This window comes from Drosophila obscura, unplaced genomic scaffold (genome assembly GCF_018151105.1).
Source record: "Drosophila obscura isolate BZ-5 IFL unplaced genomic scaffold, ASM1815110v1 contig_46, whole genome shotgun sequence".
NCBI lineage: Eukaryota > Metazoa > Arthropoda > Insecta > Diptera > Drosophilidae > Drosophila > Drosophila obscura.
The window spans coordinates 2,860,325-2,879,411 of NW_024542835.1; the positions used below are offsets into that span (position 1 = coordinate 2,860,325).

Below are 19,087 nucleotides of genomic sequence, written 5' to 3' on the forward strand. Positions count from 1 at the left end.
CACGTACATTTGTCTCTTAATGTACCTTCAATGGCAGAAGATAAGCTCGAGAAGAAGCCATCAGGCAAGGATTTCTGACACATTTTTGTATATTTCTCAAATTAAATTTTTATGTCGTTACAGATACAAACTGAACACAATGAACAAAACTTCGACTGGGTTACCACGAATTCGGTCAATCACCAACCATCTTATCCATCGGAATAGTATGACCAAATATATTCTGTAGAATACAGTATATATTTTTATTGTGATCTTCAACAAATTGTATATAAGTTAATATTTGTATGTATGTATCTGTGTACGATAATCATATTACTGTGTATTATGTATAAATAAACTATAATTTAAAATGCCTCGGGAGTGGCGTAACGTGTGGTCCACTCCCTGGCGATTTCGTCGTGCTGCGCGTGGTCCGCCTTGTACATGTTGGCCACGAGTATTTCCAAGGGGTCGTCAGGGTTGGGAGCTGCTAGCAGCGTCCTGATCGATAGGAGCACTTTTTCTACAGTAAGAACCGGCGTCCAATTATTCGATAGTATATCCCGGTATAGAAGGCCGTCACCACAGATGTTGCAGTGGTACATTTGAGTTAGAAATTGTACTTTAGGCGGGCCAACCGGGTAGTTCTCTGGGAATAATATGTCCAACTGAGTATGTCCTCCCTCATAGGGCGTGTCAGAAGGGCCAAGAATGGTGGCCAACCAGTGGTGTGTATCGTCCCCAACGAACTCCACCTGGCAACCGTCCACTGGATTGAGCATCATTTCGTTCATCTCGCGGCTAAGACGGATTCCGTTGCCTGGAAAACTAGACCTGGATAGAGGCTGTTGCTCCTGACCCTGTGCCCCGTTCTGTGTCCTACTTCTTGGCCTGCCCTGGACGCTGTGCAGCGGTACGGGTGGAAGATTGTAAGTAAGGTTGACGGGAAACACGTAGAAGACTTTCTAAGGTACAGTATCATCACTGTCCCATAGCCTCAGGGTTTTTAGTTCGAGCCTTACTTTCAAGGGGGGGCTTCCCCAGTTCAGATTTTGGAAAGTCTCGAATTGATTGTGAATTCTCCAGATCGTTCTATACTGTGTGACTCTTTGAGTATAAGTGAGGAAAAACCCTAATCACAAATAATTACAATAGCAAAACCCACTTTGACTTACTTTTTTAATACATATTCAGAGTAACAGAAAAAGCGCAGCGCAGTTGTTCCAGAATTCTGTTATATTTTCTATCAATCACTATCAATCTATCAATGTCGAATCGAATGAACTGCAGACACAAAAACTTTTCTTAATCCAGCAAAAATAACAGACAGAAAACTGTTTAAAAATATATAAATTTTGGATTTAACTTTTTGCTGCTTCATCAATTCGTTTACGATATTAAAAACGGAAAACATAATAAAAGAAATCGAAAAAATACTTCGGCAAATCTCAGGCCAATTAAAAGAAAGCACAACAAAGTTTCGAATAAAATATGAAAGAGTTGCACAACTTGCAGGAGGAGAGTTAAGAAGAGTTTGAAATAATCCCCGTTAAGCGAGACAAGACAATTAATAATCGCAGAAAATCGTAGACGGCGAGTGGGTCTCAGTGCGAAAATGTTTGCGCTAAAATACTAGTATAAGTGGACAGGCCCTGTCAAAGTCGCTGCGATGCCACTTGATAGTTTTTGTTCTTCCTCTCCCTTAGTCCTACTTTGAACTCTCAAACAACGAGTATCTCCTAGCAGAAAATGCAATGGAGGAGGTCCTGGACACGTTGGCGTCTATGGCGCCAGCCAGCAATGTCAGCAGCATAACAGGATAACTGTCGAATGAATTGAAATTGTTTACTTTTAATTAAAAACAATTTGCTTCGCTGGCTTCCTTGCCACAGCACATTGAGCCGGGATGCCGCCCAGGACACCAGCATCGATGCCGCTGCTGATGCGGACAAGAAATGAACCCAAACCTCCAGGACCCCTCCTCCAACCACAACCTCAACCAACTGCAACTGCTGCAGCACTCTCCCTGAGCGCTCCCATCTGACTGGCAATACTCCTGCCCTCTGATGCCCTTTCGTCCTATTTTGGTAATGAAAATCAAACTGTTCATGTGAAAGGTTCATGGTTGCCGCTCTCTCTTGATATGATTGTTCATCTCACTGGCAATTTGAGGCGCAGTCAGGTCACCGATGCCTGAGCAGGAAGGGACCGACTGCTTTATAGAAGAGTCAACAGGGGAAACGTGATTGACATTCTTAAGAAGTACACGAAGTCTGGGATTACCCCATTACAACATCCAGACTTTCAGTGCTCTAGCTAATGAAACCGTAGATTAAGAACATCCAAAACAGCATTAAAGTAACTGAAGTGATTTATTGTTTAAATATATCAGTGATATAGTAGTCTATTCAGAAGTCAATTCGACATCTCGACGATTCAATTACTTGAAATTTTCCTCTCAATTTTACATCTCTCCTTCCACAACGAAAGAATACATACATATAGTTTATATATTTTATGTCCCGTTTAATTGCGTATTCTAATTATAGCCCCAAAGCGAAAGTTTAAACCCTTTCTTAATGGTCCGAGAACAAGCATTACCCACCTACACAATCAGCAGACAAAGGTGTTTAGTTGTGAAAAAAAAAATATATTCTAAGAAATGGATGCCAAGAAAAGTTTTCGGACTCAAGGTGAGCAAGAGTCCTATTTTACAGACTGAGCCGTAAAAGTTGCCACTAGTTTCGGGGAGGCCTACTATCTCTTTAAAGTTTCAGCCTGCCTAGATAAGGTCTGCTGCTCGGGGAAAACTTTTACATTCATTTAAAATTTAATTAAGCGTTTCGTGCTCCCTTCTGGATGGTGCAGCGACACCTGAATTTCAAAAGTTTATGGGGATTTCTGTTCGATTCAGGCCATGGACAATAGCAACATTTAATTGAGGCTCTCGATAATAATTGGCCACAAGCGGCTTAAGGTGTGGCAGGTTGAATCTCATAGCACTGCTCTGTGAGTACTTTGTACTGAAACTGAACCAAAAAATGCCCACAAATATCCACGGCTTTGTGGTCGTTTTCTGATGCGGCTTTAGAAAACTTATCGCTTGCCAGTGAAACTTTTACGCAGACAGATGGCTGCACTGAGGCCAGATATATAAGTCTATATAAAAATATAAGTACATATGTACAAATATTCTCTGTCTGTCGCAAGTGGGTTTCCTTTTGTTCAACTTAGTTTAAGCGGCTTAGAGATCTGTCTTCTGTTTGTGTCTGCGTCTCATTGATACAATTTTTGTCAAACTTCTAAGCCAATAAATATTAATAAATATATATGAGAAAGTCCAGACAAACTGATTGAGAATTATGGGGAAAAACCATGAAACGGACAGACATCCAAAAGCCAATTGATAATCCCCATGGGCATTCGACTGCGGTTTGAGCTGCACTAATTAGCACAGCTCTTGTATTACTAAACTAACCGTAAGCATTAATACTTGTATACATATTCCGAGAGCTGAGCCAAATCAAACCATAAAATTAAACTGCAAACCCGACAAAATATTCATCCGAAATCCGACAATGCATTTTGATGGATAAACTCGCTCAATGGAATATGGGGTGGGGTGGTCTCTGTATAATGAAGTTGCCGGCCCCAATCCTGATTCCAATTCAAATCATAGACCCAACCATCCAATCGACAACACTTCATGCAATTTGCAGCAGATCAATGTAAACATCGTGTGGGTGGGCGATTGTATAATATGCTTTGTAAATAGTTTGCTTAGATTTTAGCAACGAAATAAATTGCAATAATTATGCTGGAAATGGCATACTCGTGTGCATGGATTGTGGGATGGGAGGAAGACAATCGGGCTGGCAGCCAGTCCTGCGGCAGCTATCGGAAAACTGTTTCGAATAAATACAACGTAATTATTGAGCCATACAATGAACTCGCACCCGCACCCTTACCCCACACACACAGATGTACACACACATCCACTTACCCAGTCTCGAATGCAATCATGAATTTTGTAATTGTATTTGGGAAGCTGTTAATCACAAAATGCGCGGCCTATGCAAATATCACAACCAGGTAGAACTGCAAGTTTGTCTTGCACACAATCCTTACTCTGAATGGTGAATGCGCTCGCCAGATGGTTAGGTGACTTCATTACTCGCTTCAATAGGTAACGCAAGATTTGTGGACAGCCATTTTCTAGATGTAAATTCATTGAACTGACTGAAAAGAAATACTTAAAAATTTTTTTATTTGGGTACGTTGGTTTATAATGAAGGTTCGAAATAAGCATGTAGAGTGGATGAAAAGTGAGTTCATTTTTGTATATTAAATTTATCGCTTATGCAGACTTTAACCATATTTATACACTGATTTTCTTTGCAATTTATATACCAATGGATATAATCATGATGATTTGATCACCATTTGGTGCAGTTCTTTTCTAAGTAGTAAGTCGATTTTTTCAATCGAGAACCTCTAGTATATCCAATGTTAAGAAGAGTATCTAAATGTCGTATTGTCAAAGTCTAGAATCTAGTCCCCTTGTGTTGGCATAAATATTTTATCACTTTATTATAGAAAATCCAATGCATACTTTTGGTACTTTAGCCATGGCAATTTGCATATGGTCCGTTGCCCGATGGCTGGCATATTTAGAAATTAACCAAATATGCCGCCGATTTGTTGCAAATTCTGTTAATTTATTTGTTTATTGAATTTACAACGGATTCGAGGGCCTCTGTAGGAAACACTGCCACATGGTACTGCCGTATGGTATAATAAGTGAATGTATGCACAATTTTGTTGCCACCTTTATGGGCGTCGGCCTGGCATTCAGCTTACTTGCCACTGGCTGCTGTCAACATCATGACATCAAATTTATGCGCAGAGAAAATTGTAATTAGAAAATCCGTAAAAATTTATAAAATATTTGCGCAAATTTCAGCTGGCTCACTCAAATATTCGAATTGTTTGCTGATTTTTGACAACGCATCGTGAAATGTCAAAACTGCTGACAGAATTTTTGCATATGATAGATAGATCATGATATATGCCGTTTTCGTAAAAGTGCGAACAGGTGAAGGGTTCAAATACAAGCGCTGGCCCTGACATTTCTACGGAATAATTATAAATTTGTTGTAAAATGAGAAAGAACTCGGCTTTAAGGTAGATTGCTTCAATACAATTTAAGCTCGGTATTAAAGAAGGGAAATTAAAAAATCACACCCACGGTAGCTTTCTAACTAAAAAACCTTAAACATTTCCAAAGTATTTTAGTATATTTTATTTAACACCATATTTTATTTTAGATATATGTACAGGGGGGGGCGGGGGGCCCCCGGGCGGTGGGCGGGGCCCCGCCCCCCCCCCCGGGCGGGGCCCCCCCCCCCTACATACATATGTAAATAACTATTTTTTATTGTACAAATAAGTGGATTTTTTGTATTGTTTGTTAATTGGTCACACGTTTTTATCTGTTATCTCTTGTGGATATTCTCAATTAATAATAATTCATGGCTTGGGCCCATACAGGTGAACTGCATGTAATAGTTCTCTTTATTAATTTGATTCTTAAGATTAGCTAATCAAAGTGGAAGTCAGTTTGTTCCGGATTCCCCAGGCACATTGAGTCCACCGACTGGCGAACCGATACCCAGATTAAGTTAGGGATAAAGCCCAGGATGCCAAAAGGTGTGAATCGGTTATCGGTGGTGATAAACGGCTTAGCACGCCCCTCCGACCCAGCTTTGCCTGCTTTTCCCCGAGAAATGCCTCCCCTGGGTGACGTATGCGTAATGTGATGGCAAGCAGTTGCCGATGTTGATGCTGATGTTGCCGCTGCTCCTGCCACTGCTGTTGCTATGTTGCCACAAAATTCAATCAATATAATTGCAACACTTTAGCTAAGGACTTTGCCAGGGCTACAGCCCACAGACACACACACACGCACACACACACGAACACACACACACACACCCACACTAATACACATTTAGGTAACTGTAACTATGACAAAGTACGTAAACAATGTAAAGCGTTTCAAATTTATACGTCAACCCCAAAAACTCGCCCCCAAGGAGTCGGCGACAGCAGGAGCAGCACCAGCAGCAACTGATGACGAGCTAAAAAAGGACTAAAGGACCAAAGCATAAACCTCTGCATGTTCCAGTGAGAGTATCTATGTGAGTTTGAGTTTGCATGTGTGAGAGTGTATGGGCGGAAAGGTGTTACGGCGTAGGTGGAGAGCCAAAGGGAAAGCACAGAGTGCGTGTATTTTTGCTTAGAAGTTTATGCACTTAATTAAGCCTCTAAAAACTTACGTGCTACAACAGGAAGAGTGGGAGGGAGAGAGAAAAAGCGAAAGCAGTAAGGAAAGAAACGGGGACAGAATGAGCAGCAGATAGAAAGAGACACAAACAAAGTTGTACGGGATGGAGGTTCGGGTCCATGGCACATAGTTTGTCATTTCTTTGAGTGGGCGTAAAATATGTTTACTCTGTCGCAGACAATTTTCAAACTCAACTTTGTCCCACAGCCACACAGCCACACACCCACACACCCACACACCCACAAACCCACAGATCGTGGAAAGTAAAAGAAAAGTTCAGGATGTGAAAAGCGAAGTGAACTTGTAGCCACAGCTGTGACTTTGAAAATACATTCAATCATTTTCGAAAGTTTCCCCGGCCATGTGCATACTCGTAGTTCCCAGCCTTTAGAGAGCTCCAAGCAACTGCCCCCACCGCACCAAGTAAATCTAATTAAATTTCAATTTATCAATCAACAATACTCGCACAAAATGTTTACTTCAAAATACGGTCAACTAACTAATTTGCCTAATGGTCCCAGGTCACGTTACGTTTTACGCCTAATTAAAATAACCAATTGGCTTAATTTTTGCGGCGGTCATCATTTAATAAATTCCGTTTTTAGCGGCCAATAAATTTCACAAAAATTAAAATGCTCATTAAAAGTGTCAGTCCGAGTGGTGAAAGGGGTAATCAGAGAGGCAGGGATGCACTCTATAGTTAAATAATATGGCGGGTAATTAGTCGTTAGAAAAATGTCGAAATGTCACGACATTTTTTGTGTCGCATTTAGTTGAATTTTATTTTGTTGGAGAAGACTCTCTTATCCCGCTATCTAAACCTCTACATTTAAAAGCAATCGATTAGCTTTTACTTCTTTTGTGGAACTATTCCGTTTTCCATTGTGATTTAATTTAATAATATTAGCAACAACATTCACTTAAGGTTTATTTTGTGATCTATTTTTGTTCCAGCTGCTTACGCTCGAAGTATAAACTAAACACCAGAAGGGGGCCAAGAGCTTCTATGCTACTTTATTTAGTTCGTCTCCAATGCTCATCAGTGAAGAGAGAGAGTTATGGATACGAACTTTATATTTCCTTTCGCTGGCAAACATGCTTTATATAGTATTCTCTCCAGCTGCTGATTAGAGAAAGCAAACCTCACGTACTGCACATTCGCCTTGAACTTCCTGCAAGCGTGTTGTTGTTTGTTCCAGCATTATGCTATTCCTTTATTTTTCTATAAATCCATTTGAAATGCAACTTTTGCGCCAACGCATAAATCTTCAGCACAAATGGCAAACAAGCGCTCGGTGGCGGCCAGGAGCGAGCAAAGAAGGCAGCAAAGCGTGGCTGCGAAGGCAGCTCAAGCATATGTTGTGCCACTCCATATAGAGACACCATACTTATACGAGTATGTATAATACATATACATATGTACTTGTACTGTGCGTTTGTGTCTAGATAGATGTTTGTATATATTGTCGCAACATCAGTCAGGATTAGTTGTAGAAGTTTACTAGTACGGGTCGTCTTGCCGCTCTCGTTCCCATCTTGTTTGCCATGCTGTAACCGTCACGCAGTACGCTCCAACATGGTGCCAGTTGTACCCCTTCCCCTCACCAACAAGCATGCCCCACCACCCTTCCACTGCTGTTAGCCTTGTCCTTGTTGTGTCTTGTCTTGTTGAAGTTTTGTGAGCCATCGTTGCTGTTATACCCTTTCATCGGGTGCTATGATTATGCCCAGATCTTATAAACTTAATCAGCCGTTAGCCGTCATATCGTTAGAGAGCGAAGAATGGAAAAAACAAAACTGAGCCTAGCGAAATTAAAATTAAATCAGAAAACCTATCGATCTATAAGGGAACCTAAGCCCTCGACCCGAAGCTACCCTATACCCTATTTCTTGATGCAACTCGGTTTTGCTGTTTGTGCTGTCTATCTGAGTGTGTGTTTTTGTGAGAGAGTGAGTATTCTTCTGTTTTTGTTTGCTCACTCATTCTCGTTGCCGTATATGCTGAAGGGGCCATGAGAATTAGTGAAGCAATTGTGCCAAAAATGTAATTTTTTCATGCAAAACTGTTTTAGACATTCAGTTAATTAGTCCTCTATCAGCCAGTTATCTAACAATGCTTGACATTGCGGCCTTGGAAATCCCTCAACCATTACTGTCTCTGTGCGGGTAAATTTGATCTTCAATAAATAGTTTGTTAGAAAACCAATAATTTCCATCTTTAATGTAAAAAGCGGTGCAATAACTCCTCCTTACTCCTGTAAGGACCCTGAAGTTGTCGTAGTAACGCCTGACTGTATTGGTACTGGAGACACGTAAAACTCACTAAATCTAATAGCAACACGTTCTGGATTCATTTAGTTTGAATAATTTGAGGAGATGGAATCTCCGCCAATCAAAGAAAATATTGTGTGGTAATTTCAATTTTATCATGCATTAATGTTGACAATTGTCAGAAAGGCATCGATGAAATTGAATACAACTTACCCGAGCACAGAGCTGCATCTGTACATACATATATACCCGCTACTTAGTCAGTATATTGGATAAGATTTATGTAACGTGTAGAATATATTTTCTTCGTAACTATTATTAAAAGCCGGTATTGGTATCGGAGCCGATAACTGCCTGTATGCTCTCTCTCTCTCTCTCTCTAGCTCTCTCAGTATTTCTTATCGATATTCGCAAAAGGGACTTATTAAATTATTTGTAAATGCGAGGATAAAAAGCAACGGCAAAGAAATGGGAATAACATAGAGAGAAAATATAGAGAAAATACAGTAACTATGTCCGCTAGTCATGTTCTAATATTAATTCTTGCACTTTGTTTATCCTCTTTCCACCTAATGACCTATTTGATTAGAATTTCAGAATATGTTATCTGTTTCCATACCCCTTATTCTGCTACATCTGTCTTTCTGTCTCTCTGCTCTTGCTTAAACACATCGTTTTACAATATAACAATAAATACTACAACGAAACAAAAAGGGCCACTAAAAATATGTTCAAATAAATAAAAAGATATTCATTAACTTTAATTCCTGTCCAGAAGAGCGATGATGGCTACTGAGAGGTTGGGCCAGTGGCGTCGAAAAAGCAAGGAGGAACAAGCAGCCATGGAAATAACCGCTGAGCAAACTTTGCCATCTGTATTACATTACGCCTTTAATTTCATTACAAACTCAGAGAGGGGGAGGCGGCCAGCCCGAGCCGTGGTGGTCCATAAAACAGAAGGAAACACTTGTAAAGTCGGGCCATGGGAGTGGGGGACGGGGACCCAGTGTAGGGACGAGCTCATGTTCCATGGCGCCTCGTCCGACATTGCAGCCCAGCATGAGGCTTGATGTTGCTCCTGGTCCTGCTGCTCCGGATGATGATGATAGGGGTGGAGCAGCAAAGGCAGCCATAACAGCATCAGAGCCAGCAGGATCGAGAGGCGTTTGGCGGGTTAGAGTTTATTATTTAATACTTGGAACGTCATGCGTTGAAATTAGCAGTCATAAATCAATGAAACGACCCGCACAAGTCCACAATTAGCCAGCCAGCTATCCCAGAAGGGGGATCGCGACAAACGCCCCAAGTTATACGAACTAGCTTTTTGGGCTAATTAATTTTTATGCTCCCCATCCTCCTTAATGTACAATTTGATGCTCAGAGTGTTTCAGTGCATTATTTAGCACAGACCTACTACTGCTGGCAACTTGGAGATGAGCGGAGATGAGTTCAATCTGATTAAATCGCTTTAGGTAATGTAGTTTTCCCAGTTTTGTCTGCCATTGAAATTTATGATTAGGTCTTCGCGTAACACAAAAACTGAGTTATTACTGAGTTGCACTTTCAGGAGGTTATCATCCCTCTAGTTACATACATTTTGGAGTATTTTGACGGTACTGGAATAGGAAAAAATATTTAAAACGAGGTGATATGTGGCAAATCCATTTCGGTGACCTAATATAACTTGATTGCCAAATTTTTGATTTATTATAATTAAACAGGAAAATTCCAGGTTCTTACGGTTTGTTTTTTCTTATCTGACAAAAACTTTTTCATCAGCAGCAATTACTGAAAACCAAATGCTAACTACACAATTAAGAAAAATGTACATATTCAATTCTTTTAAACTCATCAGTGAATTACTGTAGAAAAAACCAACTCCCTAAAGATTTTCTTTGCAGCAAGACACCGAAAGAAATGTATGCAATTTGCCGCATTCCCACATAGGTAATAACATTTATGTCAACAAACGTTGTACAATGCACAACAGATACTCCTCTGAGCCCAGGGATAGAAACAATAGTAGCAAACTTCACAAATGGAGGAATGGAATCTATGCCGAGACCAAATTGCTTTCGCAAAATAACAACAATTCCCCCCTCCCAGACCAATCTGTGCATAAAATGTTTTAAATGAAAAACTAAAACTTTTGGTTTTCCCATTTGTTTGCATGCGTGCGTGGAACAGCATCGAACGGTTGAGAATTGCAATTGGATTTTGTGGAACATTTTTTGTATTCTGTAACAAAAGTTTTGAATTCCCCAATGTCTGACCCCAGTCGTGGCCCAGGTAAACCACGTCAAGGCTGTCAGTGCTTTCTATCAATTTGTATGAAGTAAAATATGCAATGTTGTACATAGTTTCTGATTGATCTAATTTTTGTTGTCATGGAAAAATTGGTAAGGGGATAGATTTTTCTCTTCATCAGAATTAATAATAAATTTACCGTCACCATATACATACATGCCTCTGTTTACGTACATATACTTATGTATTACTCAGAAATTCAGCAGTGCAGAATACGAATAGAAACAGTGTTGGAAAAACCACGCAACAGGTTGGAAAAATTATAAAATTATTTGTAGCATTACGTATTTTTATCATAGCGGAGACTCAAGCATGATTATATAATCTGCACATTTGCAGACAATAAAGTTCTTGCTGGGTACTTTGTAAGCCAGAGAAACGTACAGAAATTGCATTATCACGCTGCACACAGCTAATTTTCAGGGGTGGTAGAGAGACGCAGACAGAGAGACACAAAAAGAGGCCAAAGGGAAGAGTAAACTGAATTATATTTTCACAATAAACTTGGCAGCCACCGCCGTCTCTCTATATATGTTTGTTCGTTTGTATGTTGGTATCTGCAGCTCTGCGGGCAATAATAATAAGATGCAAACAAAATGCTTCCTCCTCCAACATGCCGCCCTGCATCCTATCCAGCAAACTGCAGTACGTGCAGCACGAGGAGGCGCACAAAAGTGTGCTGGAAAAAATGCCAGTCGAGGCGGTATACTGCGTTTCGATTGGTGAGGGGCGGACTAGATGCAGAGGCGGTGAAGCTGTACTATATATAAAGAAATTTACATAGATTTTGAAAGTAATAAGCAAAATGTGACTGCGAAATCCAATTTATAATGAGAAAAGTAGTGCGAATTGTCTGTGGCTGGCTACAAAAAATATTGCACCATATTTCTAGGCGTATTTATGGGTTGTGCTTAGTTTTTTCCCGAAAATAGAGGAAAAGAAAAGCGAGCGCGTGCTAAAATTATGCAATACAATTATGCGAACAGGCCTGCAACTCTGAATTCCGGTCTGTGTGAGTGTAGCGTGTGTTTGTGTATTTGTATGTGTGTGCTTTGTGCCTCAAAACGTGACTTGTTTTGTGGGGCTTACGTTTGGGATCCCAAAATTTGTTTGCAGATGTTTCTTCCATCTCTTATTCTCGGTGTTGTTTTTGTTGTTGTGCGTAGCCATAAAAGGATTTGTTTCGAAAAAGTTTTTTCTTCCGTGCCGTACAGTTGGCAAGTGGACTTAAATGAAAGATTCGAAATATTCCACTGGTTTAGTTTTAGGAGAGATTTCCGCCAGCCCAATTCTCTAGCCAAAAACGATTTTTATCTTATAAATGATGAGTGAATAGTGAAACTTATACATATTTGGTATCAGTTATATAGTATTTAATCAAACAGATAAATTGCTTGCACAAATATTGAATAAAGTTTGATACTCTTGTTTCCCTCGGCTTTGCTGTCCACTTTCCTGTTTTATCAGACATTTAAAATTAATTTTCAACACGCGCCAGAAAGTATGCTATAATTCACACGTAGCACAAACAGACAAACCGGACTGTCCGCGAGGGGAGATTGTCAGACTGGGAAGCATTCCCAACAGGGAGCTAGCTTTGTTTACAATTCATAAGCAATTTCGGACTGGGGACAAGTCGCTGTGAACCAAGCTGTACATATCTCCCATGCTGGAAAATGAGCCTCTGCACACGATTTTTAATTATTTTGTTGCATTTTCATTTCGGTTTTGTGCTGTGTTTTGGTTGCCCAAATAAACAAGTTCCTTGGGATGCCTCTAGCTGCTGTTTTCCTCTCACAGTTCACGGCGGAAAAGGACACCAAGTTCTTCGTAGCATCAAGGATGACATTGCTTTATGTCTCTCTCGCCCTGTCTCCCTCTTTTCTCCTTCTGTCACTGTTTATTCTCTCTTGTGTAATTGCAAAACGTGATTTTCTTTTTTTTTTGGTCTCTTCTTTTTCCGGAAACATTTTACGGTTTATGTTAATTTTTTTTATATTTTTTATTTTTTGTGTGAATTGTCCCCAGCTTAAATTATAGAACGGAGTTGTCCAGTTTCGTTTACTTATTTTGGGGCCAGTGTGTTGTCGCAGCTGCGGAGCACCGAAGGTGTCATAAAATGGAAATTCATAAATATTTAGCGCACGTTTTATTAGTTGCCACCGCGTTGACGCCGCGGGCCTAACCTTGGGGCAAGTTGGTCAGATTCATTTTAATTTTTCAAATTTTATTTCGCTTTGTTTTGTTAAATTTATTTAACCTCTGGCGGAACAGAAACCACTATGCTCTGCATTATATTTATTATTTTCGTGGTTTGCTGATGCTTTTGTTTGTGAAATTAATTGGGCATTTAAAATAAACATTAAAATCATTTTTTAGGGAATTCAAATTGAATGTGATTCTCACATGTGTTAAACAAAATATTTTCCCCACCTTCTACAGCATTGTCCGAGGGAATCCATGCTGAGCATTTAATGATTTTAACAAGGAAACATCTAAGACCTTATAAGGAATACACATTGTTGGACGGCATCAACATCCCATAGTGATACATAGTGATTTAGATTTATTCTAAATAAAACCCTGACCCACTCGTAAAACAACTATCAATTTGATTACCCTTAACCCGCACCTTCTAGCTAAACAGCAATATATTTGATTAATACATTGTTTTCTCAAACCCGAGAAATATTACCCATCGTCAGACTGACAAGGCTTTGCCCAATGCTTGTCAAATCAAATCAATCATACGCACTGTGTGCCCATCTCCATCTCAGGTCACATCAGACTGCATTTAACATATCAAAACACCTTTACGTTGGACTCGGCCTTGCAGAGGGAGTGCTGGGTGGGGGAAGACAAACCCATTGAACCGCAAATGCAATGTCAAGCAATTTGATGCTAGCGGAAATCTTTCAAAGTTAATTTTCAACACACGAACAAACATAGGAGGCAGCTGTAGAGGCGCTCCCTGTCCATGGGGCTACTTAGTTCGGGGCGAGAAAATTGTACGAATTCAACAGACTTCAAAGCGTCAATAAGCAGACAAATACAGACGACCGGAGGCTGGGCCCGGACCCCGGGGGGGCGTGTCCAATGGAAACGCCGTTTGGGCCTGGCCGGCTGTCTGGCAAACAAGCTGACTGATAACGGAAGCAGGCAATGCACGTGTTTACCTCTGGATATTTGCTGCTCCATCGAAAGGGGACAAAGTGCCCCAGAATGCTGCGCCATGATGATAATGACGATGGTGGTGGTGCTGCTGCTGGTGGTTGTCGTCGTCGGGCAGGACGTGGAGCCCACACCTAGCCATTGCTGATGTCACACATTCATGGTCATTTTGCTGAGTCAATCGTTTGAAAAATTTATGTTGCCTTCAAAAGCAAAATTTGCCATCGCCAACTGCCAGCGTCGTTTGATTCTCGGCATTGCCTTTCACAGCACACAGGCACCAGGAGAAAGACAGAGAGAGTATGAGTATGAGAAAGAGACGGAAGGCATGTGAGGAAGAGAGAGATAGTCAATAGATGCGGTTCATTTAACTTGACTGAATGTGCATCGCTTGCCAACCTGGCTCCACTTTGATAGTCTGTCTGTTCTGCTCCGTCAGGATCTGGTCTGGTCTGGTTCGGGTTTGGCCTTTTGCTCTTTGGCCCCGAACTCAATTCATGTTTATGAAGTGTTGATGTGTGTCTGATTTAATTGAAATTTGATGCACTTTTCAATGTCTGAACCCAAGTCAGCAAAAATGTTTGGCATTTCATTAAACCTCACCCATGTTTAACTACTTAATTATGGCACTTTGGATGGGAGAAGTGTTTCCCATGTACAAGCATATTGACTTACCAAAGCAACAGTTTTTACAATGTTTTCAATGTCCTCTTTTTTTTATGTTTTTTTATTGGATGTGGATGTTGCGACAATGTGGGCGAAATCCATAAAAATGTTGTACTTAAACACGGGTTAAAACAGGTTAACAAGAACTCTGGCATTTTATATTGTTCGGGAATTCTCAAAGTATTTGAATTCAATTCAAACATATATTTATAAACTTTTTCTCTTTCCTAATTATGAAACGAAGAAGACTTCGTCCCTTTTTTTCTTTCAACCCCATTATCTACGTTCAATCAAAAACAAATTACACCAAAAATTAATGTTCTTCCCACACGTTAATCCATCGTCGGCTCGATTCAACAACCTGAAACAAGAGAGACAAATTTTCTTAGAATTTTAAGCGATTGCAAAAGGAATAAAAGTTTAATTTCCCTCAAATTAAATTGAGATCAACTTTTGTGGGAGAGTGTAATTATATTTCCACGATTTTTGTACAAGCCAAGGCAGAGACATTGTCCTCTCAACACCAAAAGAATTCCATTTTAATGCTCTTAAAGCTGGTCGCGGCACAAATAAAAAAGTGACCAAAGTGTCAGGGACAGCCACGGGCAAACGGAACCTTAGACTTACCCACTCAACCACCCACGCAAAGCACCCACGCGAGCCACCCAGTTGCAACACCCTCCGTTGCAGTCATAACAAAAAGAAGTGGAGAAAGCGAGAAAAGCTGGGAGTGGGAAAGGGAGTAAAACTTAACAAGTTCACTTAGAAGAAATTAAGTTTTCAGCATTTATGTTAGAAAAACTATAAAGAAAAACTTTCTTAATGAAGCGACGACAATGTGGTGAGCGGTGAAGAAATGTTTGAAAAAAACAGAGAACTAGAGAATTGGGTAACTGGGAACTGGGAACTGGAAACTGGGAAAAGCGAACAAGTTGGCAATGAAAGCATATTAAATGAGGTTCTGTTCTATAGAGTTAGAAAACTGTCTGGGCTGCCTACAGAGTAAAGTAGGAGAAGTTACCACATATTTTTCTGTCAGCTGGTTAATCATTAAGATTAGAGAGTAGGTCTGCACAAGCTTTTCTTTTAAATAATTTCTTAATATTCAACAATTATATAATACCTGATTTGGCAATAACATTTCATATTTCATTAAATTTATAACCTAACCTAACCTTTAGTTGAAACTATTTCTTTGTGGGTTTTCCCTCAATCGATACTCGAGCTAATATATTTCAGAATCATTCCACACGGCCTCAGGCATCCTTTCGCCCCTTTGCCATCCCCTCAACGGATTTCACGTAAAATGTTTATTAATTATTTGCCAAGTGCTTTTGGATGGAGCCCCATCAATCCATTGCACACCCAAAATTAACCTAATTTTTTACCCACTCAATGTTTTGGGCGGTGGGAGAAATGAGGGCGAAATGGGGCTCCTCAGTCGGAAAGGTTAGGCAAACCGACAAACATCCACACACACAAGTCTTGTTTTTAAACTGTGGGCAATTTTTTACCTTCGTAACTCACACATAGAGTCGGTAGAAGACATCCCTGCTATTCACCTGCTGGCACCCCTGAGTATATTTGTGCGAAAAGCAGCCGCAGCAGCAGCCTCCTGCTGGGAAACTTTTACAGGACTTGCCAGTCGCTCCCTCTCGCTCTCAAAACTGTTGTGGATGCTGTAAGGGGAGTTTTTGTTAAATTTTCAGTGGATTTTTTTTTTAAATTTACTTTTCCTAAGATAAATTATATGAGCATTTCCCAAAGGTTAGCGTGATAAATTTTCGGCAGCGTAAGCAAAATACCGAAAGGAAAAACCCAAAGTCTGGCTTCGATCTTGCGGCCAACTTACAGAAAGGACTCCACACATATGTGTGAGGACGATGGTGCTTATGTGTGTGTGTGTTGGATATGTTTTTGTGTGTGTCAGATAAATTGTTTATGTGTCTGTGGGGAAGCGATTAGTGTTAATGGGTTCTCTCTCCCTGATGCTCCGTCTCAGTTTTGTAAAAATGTGTGATTTTCGGCTTTATTTTTTAGGATATTTGATTCAAGTTCTCCCCGATGTTTGCCCGTTTTTCTTTTCAAACACTTTGGCCGCGTATGAGCAATCGATAAGTGCACACAGACAGGCCAAGGAGAGGACGAGAGAGCTAGAGCTCCGGACAGCTAGATAGACAGTCATATGGGAAATACCTCAAACACACATACATCTCTTTGGCATTGGGATATCCTCGTATATTTTCAATTTCTTTTTCAACAGAATGCATATAAAGTTTGCCCGAAATGCTGGCAATGCTGAGATTGCAGTCGTGCAGGGATTGCCAGGACAACAAGTTCGAGAAGAGTGCTGGAGAGGCAGCTGCCTGAGACGGAGGCTCCCAAAAGTGCCCTGGCCATTGTCATTGCATCGACTTTTGCTGGAATTTCATGTTTAAATGTCAATTTCTCAGCGAGCAAAAGTGACCAACGACCAACTGCTATCCATGACCGTTGTGGGTCCTTCGGCAAGTCCTTTTTCGGCTGTCCTTGCGCATTTTACAGGCACTGCTGTAATGTGTGTGAAGGCTATGGTATATATTTTTTAACGGCAGACCAGAGTTGCTACTGAGCTGGAGTTATTTTTTCAATTATTTCCTTGTTGATGGGGAGAGAGAAAGATTGAGAATGAGAGAGAGAAATGGGGAAAAAGAATTGAAGCTGTGTCCTGTCATTGTGGTCTTGCGGTCTCCCCCTTTTGTTTACCCTAGTCGATTAGGAGTTTAAGGTGTTTTGATTTGTTGTACGATAGATTTAGATGGACAAATATTTCAAAGCATCGCAGTAATGGAGATGGTCAAAAAGGAAGTTGGTCTCCAGTCTCTATGTCTAGTAGGAATTGGGATGAATTAAAGTATCTTAAACCATCTCAATGGCCGAGTTTATATCTTAACTCTGGGCAATCTGTATACTTTCCAGCATAAAAACTGTGCGCTCTTTCCACTCTCACATCAAAGTGATGACTATTTAAGACCAATATTCGTTCCTAAACAGCGAACCTTCTCCAGTATATTCTGGGCCTGCCTAACCAGGCCGCCAATGGTCAAAATTTTAGACCGGACCCTCTTGCCTCGTAGACCGTGCGACCCATTGAACAAAGCCAGGCAACCCCAACAACTCAATAAATCAGCTCTCCACTGATTGTGTAGCTCTTTCCCCACTTCCTCCCGAAAAAGAAACAACACAAAATGTCAATCCTTTCCCCGTCCAACCGGCAGGACAATTGCGTATGGCAGGGGTATAGCAATTAGTGTGGGGTGGTTGTGATGGAGCTCCAGTGCCAGGAGCTGGGGCTGAGTTCAGGGTTCAGGCTTACTGCTGCTAATTTTCAATTTTCATGACACGCTGCCTGCCATTGATAGGCAGTTGATGGTGATCCCCATGACGACGATTACAACGGAACACATTTCATCGCATCGCCCTCTGCAGCTGTACATACAGATACATACACAGATATATAAATAAGTTTGGTATTTTAATTGAAATGGGTTCGGGGTGTACAAAGCTCACGGAAATGACTATTTTGAATAAATTAAATGGCTGTCGAAAATCTTTATTTATAACAGCTGCGAGCCAGCTCCGCTGCTCTCCCGACACGCAGCCCGACGCAACTTCCTTTTTGCTCTGCGGAGAGACATCAGAAATATTAAATGAAACGAAGCAAATCCCATTGTCACCCGGTTTCGGGATTCGAAATTGGCAAATAATTGACAAGCTATTTGGGGCGTGTTGATTGGCAAAAACTAATGCCAGCAGGACAATGTGCGAGGCGGGAGCAGAGAGCAAGGGACAGGCACCCACAGACAAAGAGACAACGAGACTACGAGGGAGAAATCGATATACATTTGACTGATGGACAACGTGCCCGAGTGTTGGCGAGTTCCAACAATGGAACACTGAGCACCGAGCACCGGCGAGCAACAAGCAAAAAAAAAAGAATAGACGTGACAAGACCGCATGAAACAAAGTGACATTAAGCCATTTCAACGCAAAGGGGATTTGCCGGGCTCTGTTCTTTTCCTTCTTCACTTGATGCCTTTTTTCGGTGCACAATATATCAATATATATTTATATCAAATATGTATTTGCACGTGTATGTAGGGAGAGATAGATCCGTACACTTCATGTAGATAAAGCAAAATGCCTGGCCCATTGCATAAATTTACTCCGCCACTCGCCAAATCCGTCTGAGCCTGCCACCGGCCGACCCCCATACAGTCCATTGATGCGTTTTGTCTTGTTAAAATAATTGACAGGTGGCAGAGCCCAGGTGGGGCGTGGAGTGGCGAGGCGAGGCACGGACGC

General features: G+C 40.9%; 1 protein-coding gene across 1 annotated transcript; it reads right to left on the reverse strand.

Annotated features, from left to right (window-relative positions):
- Positions 1-223: 223 nt before the first annotated feature.
- LOC111071754 (constitutive photomorphogenesis protein 10-like) lies at positions 224-14,219 on the reverse strand. Its single transcript, XM_041595305.1, has 3 exons — positions 14,083-14,219; positions 1,878-2,061; positions 224-947 (listed from the first exon to the last, which is right to left on the reverse strand). Exons 1-3 carry the CDS (start codon positions 14,217-14,219, stop codon positions 348-350), a joined length of 921 nt encoding a protein of 306 aa, XP_041451239.1. The 3' UTR covers positions 224-347.
- Positions 14,220-19,087: the final 4,868 nt, after the last annotated feature.